The sequence below is a fragment of the Anguilla rostrata genome, chromosome 1 (assembly GCF_018555375.3).
Source record: "Anguilla rostrata isolate EN2019 chromosome 1, ASM1855537v3, whole genome shotgun sequence".
In the NCBI taxonomy this organism is placed as follows: domain Eukaryota; kingdom Metazoa; phylum Chordata; class Actinopteri; order Anguilliformes; family Anguillidae; genus Anguilla; species Anguilla rostrata.
The window spans coordinates 474,514-500,054 of NC_057933.1; the positions used below are offsets into that span (position 1 = coordinate 474,514).

General features: G+C 48.7%; 3 protein-coding genes across 3 annotated transcripts; 2 read left to right on the forward strand and 1 right to left on the reverse strand.

Moving 5' to 3' along the window:
* Window positions 1–3,772: 3,772 nt before the first annotated feature.
* nr0b2a (nuclear receptor subfamily 0, group B, member 2a) lies at window positions 3,773–6,176 on the reverse strand. The gene is made up of 2 exons (XM_064333055.1): window positions 5,464–6,176; window positions 3,773–4,900 (listed from the first exon to the last, which is right to left on the reverse strand). The coding sequence occupies exons 1-2, from the start codon at window positions 6,029–6,031 to the stop codon at window positions 4,659–4,661; spliced, it is 810 nt and encodes a 269-aa protein (XP_064189125.1). The 5' UTR covers window positions 6,032–6,176; the 3' UTR covers window positions 3,773–4,658.
* An 8,946-nt stretch (window positions 6,177–15,122) lies between these two features.
* On the forward strand, window positions 15,123–19,802 carry LOC135253618 (G patch domain-containing protein 3-like). The gene is made up of 7 exons (XM_064333191.1): window positions 15,123–15,614; window positions 15,944–16,413; window positions 16,651–16,825; window positions 16,964–17,023; window positions 17,801–17,922; window positions 18,397–18,524; window positions 19,293–19,802. Exons 1-7 carry the CDS (start codon window positions 15,176–15,178, stop codon window positions 19,456–19,458), a joined length of 1,560 nt encoding a protein of 519 aa, XP_064189261.1. The 5' UTR covers window positions 15,123–15,175; the 3' UTR covers window positions 19,459–19,802.
* Window positions 19,803–20,136: 334 nt separating this feature from the next.
* Window positions 20,137–24,085, forward strand: gpn2 (GPN-loop GTPase 2). Its single transcript, XM_064333313.1, has 6 exons — window positions 20,137–20,258; window positions 20,862–21,350; window positions 21,800–21,956; window positions 22,510–22,670; window positions 22,998–23,128; window positions 23,534–24,085. The coding sequence occupies exons 2-6, from the start codon at window positions 20,922–20,924 to the stop codon at window positions 23,604–23,606; spliced, it is 951 nt and encodes a 316-aa protein (XP_064189383.1). The 5' UTR covers window positions 20,137–20,258; window positions 20,862–20,921; the 3' UTR covers window positions 23,607–24,085.
* Window positions 24,086–25,541: the final 1,456 nt, after the last annotated feature.

Here is a 25,541-nt window from a genome sequence, read left to right on the forward strand (position 1 = left end):
AGTACAGCTGTCGGTAGTGAGAAGGTGTGGTTTCTGTCTCTGTCACACACACATGCACGCACGCACACACGCACACACATCCTGCATTTCTCAGTCTCGCTCATCCTCTTGGGGACGTGAACCCTCTGCCCTGCTACCATTTCAACTGCAGATCCCGACCCAGTTCCGCACAAGTGCAACCTCAACACCTCCAGGGTCCGCTCCGTGTCCCGGCCTGCCTGCAGTGTGCCCACAGCCCCACCCATGCTCCTGGCCCCCCTGACCCCACCCATGCCCCTGGCCCCCCGCCCCCCCTCCACCCCCACCCATGCCCCCTGGCCCCCCCGCCCCCAGCCCCCACCCATGCCCCTAGCCCCCCACCCATGCCCCACACGCCAAAAACTCGTCTGGCCTGTTTTTTGATCTCAGAGAAAACGTACTCTCCTGTGAGCACCTGGGGGGGGGGGGGGGGGTCATTGTGTTGCATTTACAATTAAAACCCCCCCCCCCCCCAAGTGACACATAGATTTATGCACAAATAGAGGGTTGTTGGGGGTGGGGGGTGAAATCTGACACTGGAGGCCTGACTAATGTACCCACCCCAGCAGCACACTGTTCTTCCCATGACTGCATGAGGGAAAAAAAAGTGCAGTTTCCTTTGGAATTTTATAACTAATTCTGTTTTGTTAATCAGCCAGTTTATTTATTTATTTTGCTTTTTTAATATTTAAAGAGTTTGGTTTCAAAATGAGAGAGATCCATTTTAGAAAAAATATTGTCAGAAGTTCTTTGCTTGATATCTTCAAAATACTGAGGATTCAGTCTTCAAAAATATGTTCATTTTGTAAGTAACAGATTTAAATTGGGGGATGTCTTGTTTTGCAACAACCCCGTTCATGTATGATTAGTCAGTAACTCTGCAGGTTTGCTTTTACTGAGGGGCTCTGTTGGGTTTGATCCACCTGCATCTGTGCAGGTGGAACTCTGGAGCTCAGCCAGGCTCAGTTTTACTGGGATTAGTGTAAACTCTCAGTGCTGGGAGATTAGTGTAAACTCAGCGCTGTGAGATTAGTGTAAACTCACAGTACTGCGGGATTAGTGTAATCTCAGTGCTGGGGGATCAGTGTAAACTCACAGTACTGCAGGATTAGTGTAAACTCACAGTGCTGGGAGATTAGTGTAAACTCAGCGCTGTGAGATTAATGAAAACTCACAGTGCTGCAGGATTAATGTAAACTCACAGTGCTGGGGGATTAGTGTAAATTCACAGTGCTGTGGGATTGGTGTAAACTCACAGTGCTGGGGGATTAGTGTAAACTAAGCGCTGTGGGATTAGTGTAAACTCACAGTGCTGTGGGATTAGCGTAAACTAAGCGCTGTGGGATTAGTGTAAACTCACAGTGCTGGGAGATTAGTGTAAACTAAGCGCTGCGGGATTAGTGTAAACTCGCAGTGCTGGGAGATTAGTGTAGGGATTAGTTTTGAGGGATTAGCTATTTTTGCACACTCAATATGCTTTATAGTGATAAGGTGGAAACTCCCCCAATGTACAGCACCTGCATGGCAGCCATTTTGTGCCAGTACACTCACCACACATCAACTGAGGAGGAGAGGGAAACTCTGGGGGAAACTGCAGGATGATTAGGTGGCTGGTTGAGAGCCCAGTGGGGTATTTAGCCAGCACACAGGGGGAACCCCCTACTTTTTACGATGAGTGTTATGGGATCTTTGGCAACCACAGTGAGTCAGGACCTCAGTTTATCTGAAAATTGATGTCTCCTATAGCACTGCGTCCCCAGCACCTCACTGGGGCATTGGGGTTTATTTGACCGATGGGAAGATTGCCACCTACTGGCACACCAACACCTCATCCACCTGCAATTTAGTATTCCCAGAGTGCTCCCATCCAATGAGCTTCAGCCATTCAGCAGGGTCAGGGTGCATGGGGGTGTGGCTGCTGGCTCTGTGACTGCTGTGCTTTGCTATAGTTCATATTTAATTTTGCTCTGTGGTTGCTGTTCATCCAGGTTTGTGCCCATCAGCCCGAGTTGCATGACAGCATGAACTTTGCAAAAGCGATAACTGATGCATTTAATTATCTGTATGTTTCTGAAGTAACCACTAGGGGGAGACAAACACTAAGCAAATGCGTTTGTCAGTCCTCCTGAATTCCGGAGGAGAAAACGTGCTGAAGACGGGGACTGTTCGTGCCTGTAAGTGATTGAGTTTTCAACCTCCCTTATTAACGGGGATAAAGTACATCAATAATGGCTGTGTGCTTAGTGCTGGAATATGGTGCTCTCGGGTGCTGATTAGTCTAGGAGAATCTGGCATTGCGATTGGTTGCTATTGAGGCTGACTGTAGCTGGCTCAACCTTTCAAGAGCAGGATCTATGACCAGATATACACCAGAACCTTTCAGTCAAGCAGTTTCTCAGAATGTCACATGCAGATTTTTAAGGGATCATATTGGTGTGAGTGTCCCAAACGACATAAGAAGTGTGTGGGTCCTTATTTAGTATAAAATCATTTCTGATCCTTAAATCACTGTGTAAAGTGGAACTCGGGTAAAGTGTTTCAGACTTTGCCCTTTATAAAATGTGGCCGTGTTTGTAAAACGTGTTTTAGGCACAGTAATGTATAGTTTTTGTGTAAACGGACGCTGCGGCTCTATGTTCATGTTCATATCCTTTGGAATAAACAACGTAGAGCCTACAATATGGAGCTTAACTAAACGTTCTTCAAGCATCAACCGACAACAGCACGGAACGTTTACTAGGCGAGCGCGGACACTTTTATTGCCATTACTTTTATCGCTGTTATTCGCTCGCGATAGCTCAGGTGCGATAAATCAGTGAGGTGCCGTCCTGGCAGCACGCGGCCGGGTGAATTACCTGCGTGTCATCGACCCGATTCCGTCACCGCCATGAAAAACAGGCAGGAAAACACCGTCAGCCCCGCAAACACGGCGCCAGCGCTGCCTGGTACTCCCCACAGTTCAGGGACAAGTCTTGCGCAAGCTTCCTGTTTGCCACTGATGTAATCGAAGCGCCATATTACGAAAATCAAATTTACTCAATTTAAATGTTCATATTTCACTCGAGGTCGCGAGAAGAATATTTCTGATAGAACATACATAATACTCCAACTAAAGATTCGATTAAAATTAAGTTTGCCCCCGTTTGCTTGTGATCGTGGGCTCTAGACTAACTAACTATAATCCAGTTTTTATATTTCCAGTGTTAAACAGCTAAAGACCCTGCAACAAAATGTGTCTTAATCAACTAAATTTACAGTATTGTCTATACAATTCTCATTACACTTTTTTAAAACAATATATTATTCAAAGCTTCGTCCTTTTGTTTATTTGTAAATCTCAATTTATATAAAAAAGCGAAAAGGCTACGTGCTTTATTTAAAAATGTAAGAAAGTCATATATATGCTAAAAATAAAAAGGAAACAATTTAGGAAATTCGACTGAGCCTTGTATTCTTTTTTTAATCAGACGTCTCCTTGTTGCTGAAATAGTAGTAGGCCGCTGTATTGAAAAACGTAGGCTCTGAATTCTGATAAGCATTAAGCCTAAAATATAAAAACACAAATCCCTAGGTAATCTGTATCAAATTCAATTAACAAAACAGATACGCCTGCGCACTATAGCGAACAAGAGAATGATGGGTGCCTAGCAACCGTGGAAAAATGCCGAGACAAAAAGAAAGACTTCCGAAGTCGACAGATTCCTGGAAAAGGTGGAGTTGGAGCACTCGTTTTAGACAAAGGCAGAGAACAAACTTGTTCTTACGTTCAGGCTTTAATCCACAGAAAAATCAGGAAACGGACGTTTCGATGTCACCAGACGATCTTTACATTATTCATTTATAAACAAATGAATAACCTAAATTATAAATTATTCGTTATACAATTGTTTGTTGAAACCTTCATTATTAAAAGCAAATACAAATGAAATGCACTTGGTCTGTATGGAATTTAAATCAGTTTCCGGCACTTCTGGGAAAAAAGTTTCTGCTGACTAACACTTGTATGTATTCGCAGCGCAAGAAAAAAAACAACTGTTTTTTATTGTAGTATTTAAGTCATCCTTTATATAAACTGCCTATAAAACACAGTAAAACAACAGCCAGTTTTTCTCTCTTTCTCAACCCCCCCACACACACACACACACGCACACAAGCACTGCAGACTTGGGTTCTATACAGAAAACAGTGCTTCAATCCATGTTGTGACCAACACATATACGAAAATGACATAGGCTACATCGGTGTACACAGACCAAAACAAATCTCATTTTTTCTCCTAACATTAAAAATTGTTCCGTATGTATCTGCATAAATTAGCCTATGATGTGCAACAAATGAATGTAAACGAAGTAGGCTATATTAAACAATTCAATAGGAACGTCAGTGAGAATGCATTCTACTCGAGTAGAACTTGTACACAAAGCGGAAACACATTTTAGCGAAACGTGCTTCTTTGTTTTTCCCCCAAACACCTTCTCTGCCGCCCCTTTCCCAGTTCGGCTGCGACCGCCCAATTCCCCAACACCCGGGACTGTGCAGGTTCGGCTGCGTCTCCCCCTTTGCGCTCCAGAGTGTGGGCCATTTACGCGCCTGGTGTGCGCAAGTCTTGAAAACAGTCACGCGAATGTCACGCTAATGTCTTAACAGCTGAAAAGCATCTCGACCAAAAGCTCAAACAGGTCCGCCGGCCCGATGACCGGCCTGAAGAAGAGTTCGATGACGAAGTTCGGGTTTATGGACTTGAGTGTCGACGCGGTGAGGAGGATGCGAGAGAAGCGGCCTTTGTCCTGCGGGTGAAGAGGTGTTAGAACCTCCCGCAGCGCGCGCTCAGCCTCCCTCTGCAGACCTTCGATGAACGCTGCCGACTTCAGCTGCGGCACATCTGGGCACGGGACAAACGGAGAAGCACAGGGTGAACCGAAGAACGGGGATTCTGCACATCAGTTTAACTGACAAATTTGACTGACTCTTAACCCCATAGTCTGTGAACCACCATCTGCAGGAACCAGACCTGACTGACCAGGAGGAAGAGGGTTAATCGACGGGAACTGAGTGTAAAGTAAAATTGAAGTTTATTGCAATAGTATATTAAGTATTTTACACAATGTTCCTTACTGAAATGTGACACCATCTTTTCACAAACAATCTTATTTCATGTATCTGTCCGGCTAAACGCAGCAGGCTTTGTGCTGTTAACTGTTAACCAGGGGCTGCCCTTGACATGTGGCTGATTATCCATTGCCAGATTTGACCACTCAAGGTTCAATACTTAAATATTTTTCCACCTGCTCTCTGTGTTCCCTTCTCAGTTAGTGTTTATGTCATAAAACCCTTGAAGGACCATGAACACCATCAATCAAATGATCCACATTTTGCGCCAATAAATTAAATCCAAAATATTCAGTAGAATTACCCTGCGGTAGATGGGCTGTGATTGGGTCTTACCGGGGTCAAAGAGCACAGCTCCTTTGAGGTAGGCGTACTCCTTGGGCGTGAGATCCAGGCTCCAGAACTTGTGCAGGCAGGACTTGAGCTTCTGCATGGCAGCCAGCGTAGGCCGCGCCCGGTCCGACTCCGCCCGCTCTGACTCCGCCCCCTCCGGGCCTCGCGGCTCCTGCCCTTCCAGAAGGATTCGCTTCAGCATGCTGGCGGCCGGCGCGTCCGTCACCTGGAAGTCCACGCCCTCCTGTGCCAGGCCCAGGAGGAAGACGGGCGCCCAGCAGCCGCGCAGCAGGGCCAGCTGGTCTCGCGCCGGAAGCTGCCGGAAGGACAGCAGACTCTGCATGAAGCGCACGGTCTTCACCAGCACACCTGAGGCCACCGGGCAGGTGTCGCCGGGCGTGGTCAGGCGCACGGTGCGCAGCATCTGGCAGTGGCAGCTGTGTGGGGGGGCGGAGCTGTAGTTCAGGCTGGGGCGCTGCGTCTGGCTCAGGATGTTGAACAGGATGGCGTTGGGCTTCTGGGACCTGTAGTCAGAACACTGGCAGCCAGTAGTCATCTCTGTATAAGACATGGTCCAGCAGAAGCACTGTAATGCTGAAAATCAGCCTCAGCTGCAGAAGCACTGTCCGTAATGCTGAAAATCGGCTCCAGGTGTGTGCAGCTCCAGGTGTGTTCTGCAGCGCTGTGTGTAAAGCTGAAAAGCAGCTCCAGGTGTGTTCTGCAGCGCTGTGTGTAAAGCTGAAAAGCAGCTCCAGGTGTGTGCTGAGTCCTGCACTCTCCCCTGTGTGCCGGTTCCTCTCAGCGGTGCTCATATTTATAGAGGCCCTCCCACAGCAACCTTGACCCCCCATTAAAGCGCATTCCCCGGTGAAACACAGCCGCAGGGCTGGCAGCCTCCCTGTGGGGAGAGATAAGCTTTTCTCAATGGAATCTACCTGATTAGCAGGTCTGTGGGGGAGGGGGGGCACTTATCTTGTTTACCTCTATCATTACCCCAGCCGGTACCAAGCTACCAAGGACTGCCAGGGCAATCCAGCCAAACAGCCCTGACCGCTGCCAGCTCACACCTAACCAGCTGGAAGGAGGCCAAAGCAAACACACCTGAGTTACCTGTGCCACAAATACACTTACATTACCTGTGTACCAAACACACCTGAGTTACCTGGGTCTGGGTCACAGAAGCACAGCGACTTGCTGGTCACCGACATCTATTAGAGTCTTAACTAATCAGCTCAGTGCTGGCGTCACCAGCACCAGAACGAGACAACGTCCTCTTCCACAGACTATCCGTCCTCTTCCACAGACCAGCCGTCCTCTTCCACAGACCAGCCGTCCTCTTCCACAGACCAGCGTCCTCTTCCACAGACCAGCCGTCCTCTTCCACAGACCAGCGTCCTCTTCCACAGACTATCCGTCCTCTTCCACAGACCAGCGTCCTCTTCCACAGACCAGCCGTCCTCTTCCACAGACCATCCGTCCTCTACCACAGACTATCCGTCCTCTTCCACAGACCAGCGTCCTCTTCCACAGACCAGCGTCATCTTCCACAGACCAGCCGTCCGCTTCCAGCCATTAGGAATCCAGAGCACATTACAGGAGATTAAATTATTTGTTCATTCTGACTGATTAAATGTTCTGTGATGTAAATCGGCAACATTTACATTAAGACCTTAATCATCCATCCTGAGACTTTACTTGTGTCTAATTAAGAATAATTCACAGGTCATTATAATTTATTGGTTATGAACACCAGCAGAGAACGGGACCACTGCTGCAGTAAGGACGATTCTAAGGGTCCTAACTGGCAGGGGCCCTCAAAAAATATTAGAGCACAAAATTTTCTGGGGTGGTGGGGCCCAAAATCCCCACCTACTGTAAAATGTCTGTCAGTGATGCCTTGTGTGTCCTGAGCAGGGCCTTTTTGTCCTAAATAAGACAGGCGGTCTCTGAAGGCCATGTGCTTATTGCAGTAGTGCAGTTATCTGCGTGGTGCCTAGCACAGAGGCCTGCCTCTGATAAGCAAATCGATTTATTGTGAAAGGATACTGGTAGCAGGTACGTGTCTATTTACCTGCAGATTTCAGCGGTCAAAGAATGGCACACCTAGATACCCCAGTGCACACACACGCACACACACACACACACACACACACACATACACACACTCACACACGCATATACATACACATACACACACGCACACACACACACTCACATATACATACACACACACACACACTCACAAACACATATATACACACACACACACACACACAGTGTGAAGTGTGAGTGCAGTTGCTGTGTGGATTGTTCTGTGAGTTTCTTGGCTTTCTATTCATACCTGTAACTTCAGCTCTTCAAGGCTGCTGTATTTGCACATCAGCACGGAGCTCGTATTTTTACCATGCTGAACACAGACAGCAGTAGGCCTGTAGGGGGAGTTAGAGAGCATGGTTCACTTACACTGTCAGACCTGTAAGACATCTGCACATCCACCCTACAAAGCACAAACCTGTTACACACTGACAGGCTGAGACTGACGTGACTGGAGCCATTGTGAATGATGTTCTGATTCTGTGTTTCAGATTAGATTTTAGCATTTCACCAAAGTTTTCTGATGAATAATAATGGGGTTGTAATTGTCTTGGATTCTGGTGTGGATGGTGGTCACTGCACAGATAAAACCTTTTAAAAAGCTTCACTGTGCAGCATTAATATTCAGCTTCAATGCACAGCGTTAATATGCAGCATTATCATGCAGTACCTGCAATGGGAGACTGCTGGCATTATATCTGTTGCTAATTTTTAATGTCTAGCTTACTTTGGCCTTTTTAAAGTTTGACAACTTTGGCCTTGGGCCAGGTTCATATTTGTGTGATGCATGGATACAAATTCATATTTGTATTGCAAATTGCTCCCCTCCCCAGCTCCCTGCCGTCCTCCTCCTGTTTACTAACTTTTCTCTCAGGTTTTGGGTCCTGTGATGTCGGGCTCTGACCTTGACAGCTGTGTGCAGGGTTATGTCACAGCAGGGATGCTGGGAAGGGGGGCGGGGCCTGGGGGGCTTTGGGAGGTGAGGGTCAAAGTCCAGTTCTTTGACCTTGCATTCACTGCTGTTATTTCATTCTTGCCTTTTTTTCGTAAATTGATCCACTGGCATCAAGAATTGTGATGCAAGCAATCGATCAGCTCATGTTTTTCTGTGATTTAAATTTGGCTCACAGTGCATGGAGCTATTACAGCTACACAGTTCTTCTTCTTCTTCAGTCCCTGGCTCCTGTAGTACTGTGTGTGTCCTGTAGGGTGTAAAATAGTCACTGTCTCTCCTGTAGTACTGTGTGTGCCCTGTAGGGTGTAAAATAGTCCCTGGCTTTCCTGCAGTACTGTGTGTGGCCTGTAGGGTGTAAAATAGTCCCTGGCTCTCCTGTGGTTGTGTGTGTGTCCTGTATGGTGTAAAATGGTCACTGGCTATACTGTAGTATTGTGTGTGGTCTGTGGAATGTAAAATAGTGTGAAATGGACATGCTAAGCTGTAATGCCCTTGAGAGTGTGTGCGGCATAGCACGGACTGAAGAAGAAGAAGAGTAGGAAGAAGACAGGACACATACTGCTCTCCTGCCCAGAGGATGGGATGAGACTGGATACAAATCCCTGCTGCTCCAGTCAAGGTCAGGTCACAGCCTTTCACAGCAGCAATAAAGCCCTTATGAGCCTTCACAGTACTGGCCACACAGCGCGCACACACACACACACACACACTCAAACATACACATGCACTCACACACACACTCACACACTTAAACACACACACACTCTCAATCACATACTCAAACACACACACACACACACTCAAACACACTCAAACATACACATGCGCTCACACACACACTCACACACTTAAACACACACACACTCTCAATCACATACTCAAACACACACACACACACTCTCACACACACACACACTCACACACTCAAACAGACACACACTCTCTCACACACACACTCACACTCTCTCTCACACAGCGCACACACACACACACACACTCACACACTCAAACACACACGCACTCACACACTCAAACATAGACTCAAACACACACACTCACACACTTAAACACACACACACTCTCACACACTCAAACACACACACACTCTCTCACACACACACACTCACACTCTCTCTCTCAGACACGCACACACACACACTCATTATTTAATAGAAAAACCTTCTCATTATGAGTCCAGTTAAAGACTTGGACTGAGTGCAGGTCTTGGCCAACTTATATGACTTCATTAAAAACATTTTGAGAAGCACCTTCATAATAATTCTTCAACATCTGGGGCCTACTATATGAGTATGTTTAATAATTTATATTAAAAAAAAATAAGACTAATGTGTGTATGTGTTAGTTTTAGTTCATTCCTGTGGTGTTGAAATGCTAGACTACTTCTGTAACTGCGGCTTCGAGCGGCCTGAGCGACCAACGTAAGCGAGTGACTTCCGCTGTCTCCGTAAGTGCAGAAGAGCGTTCGAGGGTGCGAGCATCAGAGACGGTAGCACGTGGGACGCAGCTAATGCAAAGTTCCACTGAACTGTTCAAGCGAATATTCCTGTACAGTCCATGCGTAACGTTCCCTGAACATCACGTAAAGAATTCCCAGCTAAACTCCTATTAACTCACGCGAATTTCCCAGTGTAATTCCTCTGAATTCCTGCTGTAACTCCATGCTGTAAGATCCACGTGACCTGTTCTCATAAACGTCCACTGGAATCCCGCTTAACTTCCTCACTGTAAACTTCCAACTGCTGAAGATCCCGCTACCGTCCTTGTAAACTTCCAACTGCTAGTCCCCCACTGCTGTAAGATCCTGTGTAAATGTTCCACTCGTAAATCCCAATGTAACATGACTTCTCTGTAAACATTTCCCAATGCTACAATACATGTTTAACCTCTCAGACTGCTATGTAATACATGTTCCTGCTAACTTAGCAAACATGTTACGTGACTGTAAGTTTCATGTGTACATTCCCTGCTACTGTAACGTGTTCCCAACTGCTGTGATGATTTATTGCCCATGAGTAACGAGCTTCCCTGACTGCAACCTAGTCAAACATGTTCCCACAGCTGTAAAGCTATTCCCACTGCTGTACAGTTCCCTCACTGGTAAATGTTCCCAACTGCTGCAAACATGTTCCCCACTGCTGTAAAGCATGGTTCGCCTGCTCTGTAAACATGTTCCCAACTGCTGTAAAGATATTCCCCACTGCTGCAAACATGTTCCCCACTGCTGTAAACATGTTCCCAACTGCTGTAAAGATATTCCCCACTGCTGTAAAGATGTTCCCCACTGCTGTAAACATGTTCCCCACTGCTGTAAACATGTTCCCTGCTACTGTAAACATGTTCCCAACTGCTGTAAAGATATTCCCCACTGCTGTACACATGTTCCCTGCTACTGTAAACATGTTCCCAACTGCTGTAAAGATATTCCCCACTGCTGTACACATGTTCCCTGCTACTGTAAACATGTTCCCAACTGCTGTAAAGATATTCCCCACTGCTGTAACATGTTCCGCTACTGTAAACATGTTCCCAACTGCTGTAAAGATATTCCCACTGTGTACACATGTTCCTGCTACTGTAAACATGTTCCAACTGCTGTAAAGATATTCCCACTGTGTAAATGTCACTGTACTGAAACATGTTCCCACTGCTGTAAAGATATTACTGTGTAAATTTGAGTTCCCACCTGTAAATGTTCCCACTGCTGTAAAATGTCCCATGTTAAATGTCCCACAGCTAACTGTCCCCTTTATCCTGTGAAAATCGGTTTTTAAATAAGTTGAAGGACAGAGGAATTTGGCAAGCTGTTCGTTCAACTTCGACTGTTAAATGGTCGCCTGAACTCGTGATTTCAAATTGTGAGGGAGAATGGCGTGTCTTTAAGCTCCTATGAAGATCAGCTTTATTATCGCTTTATTATTGTTATGTAATTACTAGGGCCGCTTGTTGCAGGCTGTAGGAAATCACCAAGAAATTCACACGTAACTGAAAAAACCTTTTCCAGTTTTATTATGTAATAAAATATAAGTTACATGAAAATGTATGTGTTAAAACACTCAGATAGAAAGAGGGAGGGAGGGAGAGAGAGAGAGATAACTTGGGGAGGTATCATATTTGTGTTTCTGACTCATTCTGAATAGCAGTAGTCTACAAGATAGTTACAGACGTACAAAAACTTGATTCAGTTTTTCTAAACATACACGGATGCACAAACAGATAAATGGAAGAGCACATTGCCATAACAGCGATGGAATATTTGCCTGCTCGTGCAACTGATGGTCACAGAGAACAATGTTGCCCCGATCACAGCTGTCATGAAAAAACATGCCATTATGGCTTCCCGGAACTCTGGCATTAAGTGTTTTAGGGAATGTTGCCGGTTGCCAAACCCTACATGCCAGCCAGATCCCTCCGTTCTGCTACCTCAGGACGCCTAGCACCTCCCCCTCTTCACACCTGCACTTCCAAAACACGTCTCCTGTCTGTTCTGGCCCCACAATGGTGGAATGACCTCCCCGTGGAGGTCAGAACAGCTGAGACACTGACCCATTTCAAACGACGACTGAAGACTCACCTCTTCAGGCTGCACCTCTCCCCATCCCTCCCTACCCCCCTGTAAATGACTGTAAGCTTAGGGTTGTAACTAGGCAGCTGTTTCGTAGGTGACTTAGGTGCATTAACTGTCTTAACTACTGCTTGTATTTTTTCCATAGACTGCGTTGTTGCCGTTCTCGTTGTGTTAGTGTTAATCAGTTTAACCTTCAGGGTCCAAGTTGAACTATGCGGTTGTTCCCTGCACTTGGACCGGTACTTCTCTCTAGGGGTTTTGTCATACTTGTTCCTGGTTATGGTTATACACTTTGTTGTACGTCGCTCTGGATAAGAGTGTCTGCCAAATGCCTGTAATGTAATGTAATGTAATGTACGTACCCACTCCACACCTTCGGCAGGGCTTTGGTCACTCTTTCCAACCGCCAGTAGGTGGCAGCAATGCTCCTGGTTGGTGGTGTCACTGCTGAAGGACATGCCAGAGAATAAGATAAACTGAATATGGGGGATATGGGGGATCTAGCCATTGCGTTTTTAACCGCCGAGGACATCTGTTCTGTTGAAATCCCATTTGCTTTTCATGTCCTGCAGGAACGAAAGAAGAGAAGGTAGCTAGCTGTACTTTACAACCCGAGGCTGCACGGACACAATTCTTTACGGTCTGCAATGCATGTCGGATTTTTCCCCCCAATGCTGGGGCCCAGTGTTTCCACAATCATATAACTTGCTTCCTGGCAGCCAATATTATTTAGTACTAATGTGACCAGCGGTACATTTGCATATGCAACTTTGAAGCTTCGTGTTTTTGGTGTTATTGGTTCAATTTGTCATCAGCTCAGTGTCGCCTTCAGTTAACTCCCCATACCTCCTGTGAGCGCGCTCCTTCAGTTAAACTCACTCCTTGAGCGCTCCTTCAGTTAACTCACTCCTGTGAGTGCGCTCTTCATTAAACTCACCTCCCTGTGAGCGCGCTCCTTCAGTTAAACCCTCCTCCCTGTGAGCGCGCTCCTTCAGTTAAACTCACCTCCCTGTGAGCGCGCTCCTTCAGTTAAACTCACCTCCCTGTGAGCGCGCTCCTTCAGTTAAACTCACCTCCCTGTGAGCGCGCTCCTTCAGTTAAACTCACCTCCCTGTGAGCGCGCTCCTTCAGTTAAACTCACCTCCCTGTGAGCGCGCTCCTTCAGTTAAACTCCCTCCCTGTGAGCGCGCTCCTTCAGTTAAACTCACCTCCCTGTGAGCGCGCTCCTTCAGTTAAACTCACCTCCCTGTGAGCGCGCTCCTTCAGTTAAACTCACCTCCCTGTGAGCGCGCTCCTTCAGTTAAACTCACCTCCCTGTGAGGCGCTCCTTCAGTTAAACTCACCTCCCTGTGAGCGCGCTCCTTCAGTTAAACTCACCTCCCTGTGAGCGCGCTCCTTCAGTTAAACTCACCTCCCTGTGAGCGCGCTCCTTCAGTTAAACTCACCTCCCTGTGAGCGCGCTCCTTCAGTTAAACTCACCTCCCTGTGAGCGCGCTCCTTCAGTTAAACTCCTCCCTGTGAGGCGCTCCTTCAGTTAAACTCCCTCCCTGTGAGCGCGCTCCTTCAGTTAAACTCACCTCCCTGTGAGCGCGCTCCTTCAGTTAAACTCACCTCCCTGTGAGGCGCTCCTTCAGTTAACTCACCTCCCTGTGAGCGCTGCTCCTTCAGTTAAACTCACCTCCCTGTGAGCGCGCTCCTTCAGTTAAACTCACCTCCCTGTGAGCGCGCTCCTTCAGTTAAACTCACCTCCCTGTGAGCGCGCTCCTTCAGTTAAACTCACCTCCCTGTGAGCGCGCTCCTTCAGTTAACCTCACCTCCCTGTACTGGAACGCGTGCTGAGGAATTAAGAGTCTGTGTCCTGTGGGACTGGGACCCAGTCAGCATCTGTACAACGTACACGTGCAACTGAGCTAAAATCTAGTGTCCTTTTGAAGACTCAGCGTCCTTTACTGTCAGTATGTAAAGTGTATGCATTTCCATTTAGAAAAGATGCTGGCTGTAATTTTGCACGAAGCCTTAGATTCTCATTTACAGAATGCTTAGGTTAGGAAGGAGGCAGTTTCTGAGTTGGGGGGGGGGGAGTGAAGGGGGGAGGAGTTGGGGTTTTCTGTTGTTCTGTGAGTGAGGTGACTGGCATGAGGCTGAGAAGTTCCTGAAACAAACATACCGTTAAAATGTCCCTTTTTAAATATTTGTGCTCCAGGGATGTGGGTGGGGCTTAAATTTAATTTAGCCTCATAAACTTCAAACGGGCCCTGTTTCACTCCTGCAGAACAGCCATTCTCTAAGTCATTAGACGGTCACGTCTGCAGAATGTTCCTCAGCTGGGAGGTCGCCACAGTCACCAGAGTGGTTCTGCAGTCTGACTGAAACTATAAACGCGCAACACTTTTCCAGCAGGAGTTGAGTCAACCCTGAAAACCTTTCTCTTTGATTCTTATTAAGACCAGACAGTCTGCCCTCCTTATGAATTCCCCCCCCACTTTCTACAGACAGGGACAGAGCAGAGAGGGTTAGATAGATCATCCAAACTGCACTAAACAGTCCCTCATTCAAAGTGAATACAAATTTAGATTAGCTGTCCATGCTTGTCATGTCAAAAAATAAATACGTTCAAGCACATTTTGTACAGAACTCGGTGACCTTCCCATCTCCTTAAAAACTGAATAAGTCCTTAAAAAACGACTTATTTCATAAGAATTGGTTGCTGATTTTAAAGTGAAAACAGAAACAAGCACCACCATAGTGTACCCCTGACCCAAGATAAAGCGTTGAATAGCCTTTTGATCAAATCGAGCGTGTGATGAATTTACTGTGCAGCCATAATTGTACGCCAACCATGCACAGAATGAGACTTCAAAATGTATAATAAAGTTTAATTCCTTCCAAATCCGCCTTTAGCTGCCTTGACATCAGAGCTGAGGTTTATATTCTTCGTTTGGTCGAGTAGCACCGCTCTGGTACAGATCAGAGCCGTAGACTGTTGCTAAGCCTGTTACTAGGAAGTGGTATGGTAACCGGAAATTGCGAAGTTACGTATGACGAACCGGAAGAATACGTTCTAGTGACTCAGAGGTGTCATGGCGGAGATCGCAAATGTTTTGTATTTTGTTGTCAGTAATATTCCAGCAGCATTTCGATCAGCTGACCTAAGGAACTATTTCAGTCAGTTTATAGAAAGCGGGGGGTTCTTCTGCTTCCACTACCGACACCGCCCGGAGGTCCTCAAGGACCCAGCGGGGTCCGGACAGATCCAAGACCCAGAGCAGACTGCGGTCGACCCGCTTGCTGTTCCGCAGGAAACCAACGCAGCTGAAGTGAACTGCGAATCTTCGGAGAACAGCAGACGCGTCGTCGCGTCCAAAGACGAGAAAACATGCTGTTGTGTTGTGTCGGTCCACGCCGGAGAGGCGGACAGATTTGTGAAGATGTACGCTGGGAATCAGTGGATCGATTCGAAAGGGAACTGGCTCGCAAGACGGTGTGTGATCAGGAGGGTAAAGGTATCTGAAGAGACAGGTACGGTACCTCCGCTCGTATTTAGATAGATTACCTGTAACAAATATGGATCACACGGCGATTCCACTGTTCTTAACTAGTGACCAGACTGGCTGCTTACCATCCAACTTAGTAGCTTTACTTATCAGTGTTATAACAACAACTAATGTTAATAGTTTATTCACTAAAAAACCAGTTAAGAGTATTAACTTACTGCAGGTCTTCAAACAGCTTAAAATGAGTGTGTCACTTTAAGTGAAGTTCTGGTTAGGTTCTATCGCGTTATGTTTTGTCAGTGTGCGGCATAGCGGGCGTGATTTCCGGCTGACATGTTTCTCTCCTGGGCTCAGTCGCAGACGGGTTCCCGTATAAAACGAAGGCGGAGCTGAAACGGCGGGGTACGGGGCTAACGGAGCGCTTCACCGAGCTGGACCTGCGCGGTCTGCCGGAGCTGAACCCCCCGGCGTTGATGCCCAACGGTAACGTGGGCACGCCAGTGACGGTGTTTCTGCGGCTGATACAGGCCTGCCGCCTGCCGCCCCGCCTCATCCGCCAGCTCGGCCTCACCTTCCCCAAGACTGGCTCCCGCCGTCGCTACGGCAACGTGCCCTTCCTGTACCAGGACACGAGCACCGTTCAGCTGGAGGAGGGGGTCTACACGGCGGGCGGAGAAGAGATTAGCAGTCCTGCTGGGGGCACCTCCCCGGCCGTGGGCACCTCCCCCTGTGCCAGCGCAAACCCCCATGGGGAGAACGCTCCCTCTGTTGCCCCGGAAACAGCCTGGCCGGAGGGGGAGGAGTCTGAGTCGGGCCCTGATGATGTGAGTACGGCCTGCGTGTGTGACTTCCTCTCCAGCGATGGGGCCGCTGTGTCTGCTGCGGGCTCTTTGCTCTGTGGCGTGCCTGTGTGTGCACAGTGCGTGTGTCTGTGTAGCGCTTAACTCAGAGTGTGTGTATGTGTCCCTGTGTGTGTGTGTGTGTGCATGTCCCTGTGTGTGTGTGTGTGTGTGTGTGTGTGCGCACGTGTGTGCATGTGCGCATGCATGTGCCGTTTCCAGGACGATGACCGCTGTGAGGAGTGGGAGCGTCATGAGGCCCTGCACGAGGATGTGACCAGTCAGGAGCGCAGCAAGGAGCGTCTGTACGAGGAGGAGATCGAGCTCAAGTGGGAGAAAGGAGGGTCCGGCCTGGTGTTCTACACCGACGCTCAGTACTGGCAGGAGGAGGAGGGCGGTAAGGCACTGGCGGTTCTCATTGGAGCACGTGTGAAACGTTCAGCCGCACAATGGAATTAAAGTGCCTGTAATGCTGAAGTGTTCAGAATGACGGATTTCTGCTCTGATTTCTCCTGCTCTGATTTTGCCTGCACAGATTTCGACGAGCAGACGGCAGATGACTGGGACGTGGACATGAGCGTTTATTACGACAAAGGTGCCCTTATCTCTACACCCCTTTAAGGGCCTCTTTAAGGGCCCCTGCCTCTGATCAGTGGCTTTGCCCTAAAGCAGCGTATTCTTTTTCTGCTTAGTGTTGCTACGGAAGGGTGTGTGCAGTTTACTGCAGATGGTGTGATGGTGTCTGTGTTGCTCTTAGATGGAGGTGTGATGGTGTCTGTGTTGCTCTTAGATGGAGGTGTGATGGTGTCTGTGTTGCTCTTAGATGGAGGTGTGATAGATGGAGATGTGATGTGTCTGTGTTGCTCTTAGATGGAGGTGTGATGGTGTCTGTGTTGCTCTTAGATGGAGGTGTGATACATGGAGGTGTGATGGTGCCTGTGTTGCTCTTAGATGGAGGTGTGATGGTGTCTGTGTTGCTCTTAGATGGAGGTGTGATAGATGGAGGTTTGATGGTGTCTGTTGCACTTAGATGGAGGTGTGATAGATGGAGGTGTGATGGTGTCTGTTGCTCTTAGATGGAGGTGTGATAGATGGAGGTGTGATGGTGTCTGTTGCGCTTAGATGGAGGTGTGATGGTGTCTGTGTTGCTCTTAGATGGAGGTGTGATAGATGGAGGTGTGATGGTGTCTGTGTTGCTCTTAGATGGAGGTGTGATGGTGTCTGTTGCGCTTAGATGGAGGTGTGATAGATGGAGGTATGGTGGTGTCTGTTGCTCTTAGATGGAGGTGTGATAGATGGAGGTGTGATGGTGTCTGTTGCGCTTAGATGGAGGTGTGATAGATGGAGGTGTGATGGTGTCTGTTGCGCTTAGATGGAGGAGACATGGACTCCCGCGACTACGTTCAGATGCGCCATGAGAGGAGGCTCAGGGAGGGGCTGGAGAAGGTGTCTGTCCAGCAGCAGCCAATCGGAAGCTTCGAGAGGTTCACAAAGGTGGGAGAGCATGTCAATTGGCTGATCAAATCAGAAGTTCTTGAGTAAGGAGAGACTGTCATCACAGATACTCTCTAATAACCAGATGTTCCACTCCTTTATCTTCAGTACTGAGATCATTCATGATTTTAGATCTTGCTGTAATGTGATGAGCTGTGTGTGTAATGTGGGGTACAGGGCGTGTGTGTGTAATGTGGGGTAAAGGGCGTATGTGTGTGTAATGTTGGTACAGGGCGTGTGTGTGTGTAATGTAGGGTACAGGGCATGTGTGTGTGTAATGGGGGGTACAGGGCGTGTGTGTGTGTAATGGGGGGTACAGGGCGTGTGTGTGTAATGGGGGGTACAGGGCGTGTGTGTAATTTGGGGTACAGTGCGTATATAGCGCAGTGCTCTGCCCTGTGTAATGGGGGACACAGAGTGTGTATAGTGCAGTGCCCTGCCCTGTGTAATGGGGATTATGTGCTCCATGTGCAGGGAGTGGGCAGGAAGCTGATGGAGAGGCAGGGCTGGCGGGACGGGGACGGTCTGGGACAGGCCCGAGCCGGGATACCAGACGCCCTGGAGACTGAAGGCCAGCACCCCAAATGCAAGAGGGGCTTTGGGTGAGTTCCCCTGTCCCATCCTCTTCCTGATCAACATGTGCTGTTCACCTGTAATCCAGACTACACCCACTACACCTGCCCATTCAGACCACACCCACTACACCTGCCCATTCAGACCACACCCACTACACCTGCCCATACAGACCACACCCACTACACCTGCCCATACAGACCACACCCACTACACCTGCCCATACAGACCACACCCACTACACCTGCCCATTCAGACCACACCCACTACACCTGCCCATTCAGACCACACCCACTACACCTGCCCATTCAGACCACACCCACTACACCTGCCCATTCAGACCACACCCACTACACCTGCCCATTCAGACCACACCCACTACACCTGCCCATTCAGACCACACCCACTACACCTGCCCATTCAGACCACGCCCACCACACCTGCCCATTCAGACCACACCCACTACTCCCGCCCATTCATACCACACCCACTATACCTGCCCATTCAGACCACGCCCACCACACCTGCCCATTCAGACCACTCCCACCACACCTGCCCATTCAGACCACACCCACTAGATCTTGACCATTTACATTAACATTTACATTTTAGGTATTTAGCAGACACACTTATCCAGGGCAACTTACACAGCTGACATTTATATATACAATCCATTTATACAGCTGGATATTTTACTGAAGCATCACAGATTATGTACCTGCTGATGGGTAAAACTGTTATCCTGTAAGTCCTGTTTAAACAGCGTTTGAATACTGCCTGTGCTGTTTGTCTCTCAGGTACCACGGAGAGAAGCTCAACTCCTTCCTTCCTGTGAAGAAGCCCCGCCCACACTTCCTCATATCCACGGTTTATGACCCGCCCAAAGACACGGACCAGGGCGACACGCTACTGCGTCGCCAGGCAACCACCAGCATGAAGTACAGAAGCCACCCGCATCGCTGACCCAGAAAACGCCCCCCCCCCCCGCTGATCCAGAACCCCCAGCCTGCACTGAAACTGCCCACACCAGCAGAGACAGTCCATGCAGCAGAAACCTCAAACAGCATACGCAGGACTGGTGCTGAATCTGACTGCCAAGAACCTTCATGTAGAATCTTAACCTCAACCTGTCAGTGGAATGAGCCCAATAAGCCATTCAACCTGTGTTCTTTTAGGTGGAACAGAGTTTTTATTGTATGTAAAAGATTTATTGTATGTGTAAAATGTATGTTTTTGTATATTGTTAATGAAAATAATACTTGTTGAAATGTGATTTCCATTTTAAAAAAATTATAATTGATATTTTATGTTGTTTTTTAATACTTTATTCATTTACTTTACCGTCAACCAGAATGGCACACATAACATACAATTTTATTCAATTATGCGGTCAGGTTGAGGGTTTCAGAATCAGCTCGGGTTAAGCCCCATTCTCCGTTAAAATACAACAGCAGCACCACACTTACACACGGAGTTTCTGTATACACTGCACCACATTGCCATCGCTAATTTACAACCCTGAAACAATTAATGCGTATATAAGAGAGCTGGACACTGCGTTCACACTATAACACGATGCAAGTACTTACTTGATTAATTACAAAAGAAAAGAATATTCAGCTAAAGCGGGTGTATCTGACAAAGCGGAACGGATGTGTTCGTCTTCGTTGCTACACGGTATCATAAGCTGTACGCACTGGTTTCCGCGTTATGACCATTTGCGCGCCGGCGATAAGGTGAATACATTCGTGTGGTGTGGACTGGTAAGTTGTTGTTCTAACGTATGTTTGAAGTTTCCGAATTATTCTGTAACGGGGTATAACCGAACCGTTAGTTCAGTCCCTATGAGGAACCGAACTGACCACCTTAAGCTAACTTAACTTAAGCTACCGTATCCGTTGTCCGGAAACATTAACTCACTAAGGCAAGTGGATGTTTGGCAGCTCGTGCTATCTTCCTAACCTAGGTTTACTGAATAAACAGTGAACGCAGCAAATGTGTAAGTGTTAGTAACTGTGTCGCTGCATGGCTGTACTACTGCGTTACACATTTGGCTATGTGAAAGAAACCTTTTGTCTCAATTCAGTTTGCTCATGATGCTGCTTGCTATGTCATATGTCTGTCACATGGTAACACTTAGCATCAACTGCGTCTACATTCATAAGAGCTTAACACCCTTCATAGGGATGTCAACTAATATATCTGTAACTTAAAATGTCTTAAGCAAAACAGTGTGTCGTTAGCCTAAATCAATATCAAAACGATGAAAGAAACTATAATTTATGATGTTAATTTTGACGTGGCACCATACCACCCCTTTCAGAAGTGCAGTGAAGTCAACCTGCTTTTTTTCACTCTCTCGCCAGATTACGTTACGTTATCATGTGATTAGCTCGTGACCCTGACTCCCGATTGAAACTCCAGCAATGTCCGCGAGGCCTGCCCCTCCTCCCGCAGCCCCCTCCCTGCGTTTCGGCCAGGTGGTCATTGGGCCTCCGGGTTCTGGAAAGACCACGTACTGCCGGGGCATGGCGGAGTTCCTGGGGCTCCTGGGGCGGAAGGTGGTGGTGGTGAACCTGGACCCCGCAAACGAGGGCCTACCGTACCCCTGCGCGGTGGACGTGTCCGAGCTGGTCACCCTGGACGACGTGATGGACGGGCTGCAGCTGGGGCCTAACGGGGGCCTGCTGTACTGCATGGAGTACCTGCAGGCCAATCTGGACTGGCTGCAGGCCAAGCTGCAGCCGCACGCCGATAGCTACTTTCTGTTCGACTGCCCCGGGCAGGTGGAGCTCTACACCCACCAGAACTCGGTGAAGAACATCTTTTCCCAACTCGCCCAGTGGAACTTCAGGGTGAGGTGCACATTTACCCACATTTACATTACATTACATTACATTATAGGCATTTAGCAGACGCTCTTATCCAGAGCGACTTACACAACTTTTACAAAGCATTTTTACATTGTATCCATTTATACAGCTGGATATATGCTGAAGCAATGCAGGTTAAGTACCTTGCTCAAGGGTACAACGGCAGTGTCCTTACCCGGGAATCGAACCTGCAACCTTTCGGTTACAAGTCTAGTTCCTTACCCACTGTGCTACACTCCGTCCTACATTTTATTTATTTATTTTATTTATTACATTTATAGCCATGGCTGTTTTTGTGTGCCTGTGCAAAGATTTGGGGCTGGAGGTCCAGTGTTTGTTAACTGTAATGAAGCTGCAGTGCTCCTCTGGCTGCAGGTAGCTAACCTGCTTCGTCCCTCTTCCTCCTTCTCCTCCTCCTCCTCCGGGTGCAGCTGACGGCAGTGCATCTTGTCGACTCTCATTACTGCACGGATCCGGCCAAGTTCATCTCCGTTCTGTGCACGTCCCTGTCCACTATGCTGCATATAGAGCTGCCACACGTCAATGTGCTGTCCAAGATGGACCTCATCGAGCAGTACGGCAAGCTGGGTGAGCAGGCTTCCCCCAGTCCTCCCCTGCCCCGCTCCTCCCCTGCCCCCCGCTCCTGCCCTGCCTTGCTCGTCCCCTGCCCCCCGCTCCTGCCCTGCCTTGCTCGTCCCCTGCCCCCTGCTCCTCCCTTGCCCCCAGTCCTCCCCTGCCCCGCTCCTGCCCTGCCCCCTGCTCCTCCCCTGCTTCGCTCCTCCCCTGCCCAGGGCCCCCCCTGCTCCTCCCCTGCTCTGCTCCTGCCCTGCCCCCTGCCTGATGCAGCCTGATCCATAGACTGAGTTTAACAGTGATTCTCATTACAGCAGTGTGACTGTGTCACTGTTTCACTGTGTGATTGGGTGTCTGTGTCACAGTGAGACTGTATGCGTCCTACAGTGTGTATCACACTGGCGGTGAGGGAGGTGGGTTGGGTGTGAGTGTGGAGGTTATGGAGGTGATGGAGGCTCTCATGCAGCTGATTGTGTTAATGATGATTACTCCTGTACTGTACCTGAGCCCCACAGTGTAGCCCCACACACGGCCTGCTCACGCCTTCTCTCCACTCTGCGGCTCTCAGCTTTTAACCTGGACTACTACACGGAGGTGCTGGACCTGTCCTACCTGCTGGATCACCTGGCTGCTGACCCCTTCTTCAGGAAGTTCCTCCGTCTCAACGAGAAGCTGGCTGAGGTCATCCAGGACTACGGCCTGGTCTCCTTCGTTCCGCTCAATGTGCAGGTGAGACTGTGCCCCTGTGCAGGTGAGACTGTGCCCCTGTGCAGGTGAGACTGTACACCTGTGCGGGTGAGGCTGTGTACCTATGCGGGTGAGACTGTGCCCCTGTGCAGGTGAGACTGTGTACCTGTGAAGGCACAAGGAGTATTTTTAAATCGTATGAGGATGTGACAGATTCTCTGGAATAGTTAGATGTGTTCTGTCTCCCTATTGATACAAATGAAGCTCAGTTTTGATTGGTCTCATGAATAATAATGAAGGTGTACAGCACCAGTACTGTTAGCAGATAGTCTGGGTGTGATAGTGAATCTGTGATGGCTTTGACCCCAGGACAAAGAGAGCATGATGCAGGTGATGCGGGTGGTGGATAAGGCCAATGGCTACTGTTTCGGGGACCTGGAGGAGAGGAACATCCAGGCCCTGATGTCCGCTGCTGTGGGGGTGGACTTCCACTTCGACGCGTATCCTTCATAAACACCAGGATGATCAGGTTTATTTACTTTACCTTTATTAACCAGGTACGTCACCTGAAAGATCTGCTATCATTTGTCATGACAACCTAAGGAATCAAAGTGGGCGGGGAATGCAGGGTATTATGCAGCCAATCAGATGTAGCAAATGCAGGGTATTGTGCAGCCAATCAGGTGTAGCGAATCCGGGGATTGTGCAGCCAATCAGATGTAGCGAATGCTGGGGATTGTGCAGCCAATCAAAAGTAGCGGATGCAGGGCACTGTGGAGTGAGGTGTGATATATTGTGTAGTGCAGTGCTTGTGCTATGGTTACTTCCTGTCAGATGAGCAGTAAGGCTGTTTGACCTGGAAGCACTTCCTCTGTGCTGTGTGAGTCTTTAACTCTGAGCATCAGCACTCTGGGGGTACAGGAGAGGTACGTGGGTGCGAGCGACCAGACCGTGGAGGACGAAGTGAGAGACCTGTAGCTCCACACGGAAGAGCGGGCGGGTGGACGGATGGACGGGCGGGCGGACGGGCGGCCGGGCTGGCGGATGGTCCTGGTTGCCTGGATACTGGTGCTGCCCCTCAGTACTTCGGCGATAACGCCACGGCCAGTGGGCCTATTAATGACAGGAGTGCTCTCTGCCTCCCCCTAGAGGGCCCTTTGGACAGTGCACCAGCTGGAGACCTGGCTGAGCTGTGTGTTGAGGTTTTCGCTGCCCTGTGATGCGGCTGCAGGTATAATTGGGGCTAAACGTGTCGAAGCACGGCGCAGGAATGTTCCTGAAGCTCCGACGCTGCACTCTGGGTGAGAGTTTTCGCTGCGGAGAGGATGTTTGTTTCTTAGGGGTGAGAGGATGTTAGTTAACCCACAGGGGGTTAACTAGAGTCCTGGCTCTTCTAATAATAATAATTAATAATGACTGTAATAATAATAATCATTAAAATAATCATAATAATAATAGTGTTTGGTGTGATTTTCTTACTGTAATGTAATTCCTACTGTAAACGTTCCTCGGGGGTCAGATTAGGACTGGATCCCAAAACTTAGCCTCTGCAGGGAGGCAGGGATGCGTTTTTCTTTTTTTCTTAGCGACTGGCAACTTTTCATTGGGTGTTTTGTAACTATGTACATACATGTTGGGAACGACAATTAATATACGTACAAAGACTAATTTTACTTCACTGACAAAATACAGGGAGTTACATCTTTGGCCCACCAGGTGGTGCTTTTATCTCAGACAGTGCAGCATGCTCACTGTGCTAAATCCAGCCCTGATAGAGCATCTCAGTGTGCTAAATCCAGCCCTGATAGAGAGGCTCAGTGTGCTAAATCCAGCCCTGATAGAGAGGCTCAGTGTGCTAAATCCAGCCCTGATAGAGCGGCTCAGTGTGCTAAATCCAGCGCTGATAGAGCATCTCAGTGTGCTAAATCCAGCCCTGATAGAGCGGCTCGGTGTGCTAAATCCAGCCCTGATAGAGAGGCTCAGTGTGCTAAATCCAGCCCAGATAGAGCGGCTCAGTGTGCTAAATCCAGCCCTGATAGAGCGACTCAGTGTGCTCAATCCAGCCCTGATAGAGAGGCTCAGTGTGCTAAATCCAGCCCAGATAGAGCAGCTCAGTGTGCTAAATCCAGCCCTGATAGAGAGGCTCGGTGTGCTAAATCCAGCCCTGATAGAGCGGCTCAGTGTGCTAAATCCAGCCCTGATAGAGCGGCTCAGTGTGCTAAATCCAGCCCTGATAGAGAGGCTCAGTGTGCTAAATCCAGCCCTGATAGAGAGGCTCAGTGTGCTAAATCCAGCCCTGATAGAGCGGCTCGGTGTGCTAAATCCAGCCCAGATAAAGTGGCACAGTGTGCTCAATCCAGACAGGGGCTGAGCTCTGGGAATATTTGGCTGTTTGTTTACATACTGGATGAAGCACAGGGGTTGCCATGGTGATGGGTGGGCAGGGGCGGGGCGGGGGAAGCGGGTGGGGTTGGGTGGGTGGGTGGGTGGGTGTGTTGTGTGTTTGGGGGTTGGGGGCGGGGCTTGTAGAGGACACAGTGCAGCGTGCTCTCAGCTGTGAGCAATGTCTCGCCAGGGTCCGAAAAGGTCTTCATTAACGAAGCACACAGACATCAGAGGACCGGTCAGGGCTGGAGGGGGGGGGGGGGTGTCTGGCAAACACATGCACCAGTGGGAGTGACTCGAGACCCCCCCCCCAGACACTCCCACTTGTTTTTTTTGCAGTCCACCACAACACCGCCATCAGAATTACTGCAATAACTGAGCAGTCATGTGCTGCCATGTCTGAACCCTGAGTTACTCTCACAGGAGCTTGCAAGGAGCTGGGCTGTCTCTTATTCCATGTTTACTGTTCAGCGATGTAATGATTCATACCAGCTAATCAGAAGGAGCCATCCGTGTCTGGGTGAATAA

Coding starts and splice junctions, on each gene's coding strand:
- gpn2 (XM_064333313.1), top strand. CDS start 20,922: ATGTCCGCGAGGCCTGCCCCTCCTCCCGCAGCCCCCTCCCTGCGTTTC. Junction 22,671..22,997: donor TCGTTCCGCTCAATGTGCAG/GTGAGACTGTGC, acceptor CTTTGACCCCAG/GACAAAGAGAGCATGATGCA. Junction 23,129..23,533: donor GTGGACTTCCACTTCGACGC/GTATCCTTCATA, acceptor TCTGAGCATCAG/CACTCTGGGGGTACAGGAGA.
- nr0b2a (XM_064333055.1), bottom strand. CDS start 6,031: ATGTCTTATACAGAGATGACTACTGGCTGCCAGTGTTCTGACTACAGG. Junction 4,901..5,463: donor AGCTGTGCTCTTTGACCCCG/GTAAGACCCAAT, acceptor TCCCGTGCCCAG/ATGTGCCGCAGCTGAAGTCG.
- LOC135253618 (XM_064333191.1), top strand. CDS start 15,176: ATGGCGGAGATCGCAAATGTTTTGTATTTTGTTGTCAGTAATATTCCA. Junction 15,615..15,943: donor AAAGGTATCTGAAGAGACAG/GTACGGTACCTC, acceptor TCCTGGGCTCAG/TCGCAGACGGGTTCCCGTAT. Junction 16,414..16,650: donor CTGAGTCGGGCCCTGATGAT/GTGAGTACGGCC, acceptor TGCCGTTTCCAG/GACGATGACCGCTGTGAGGA.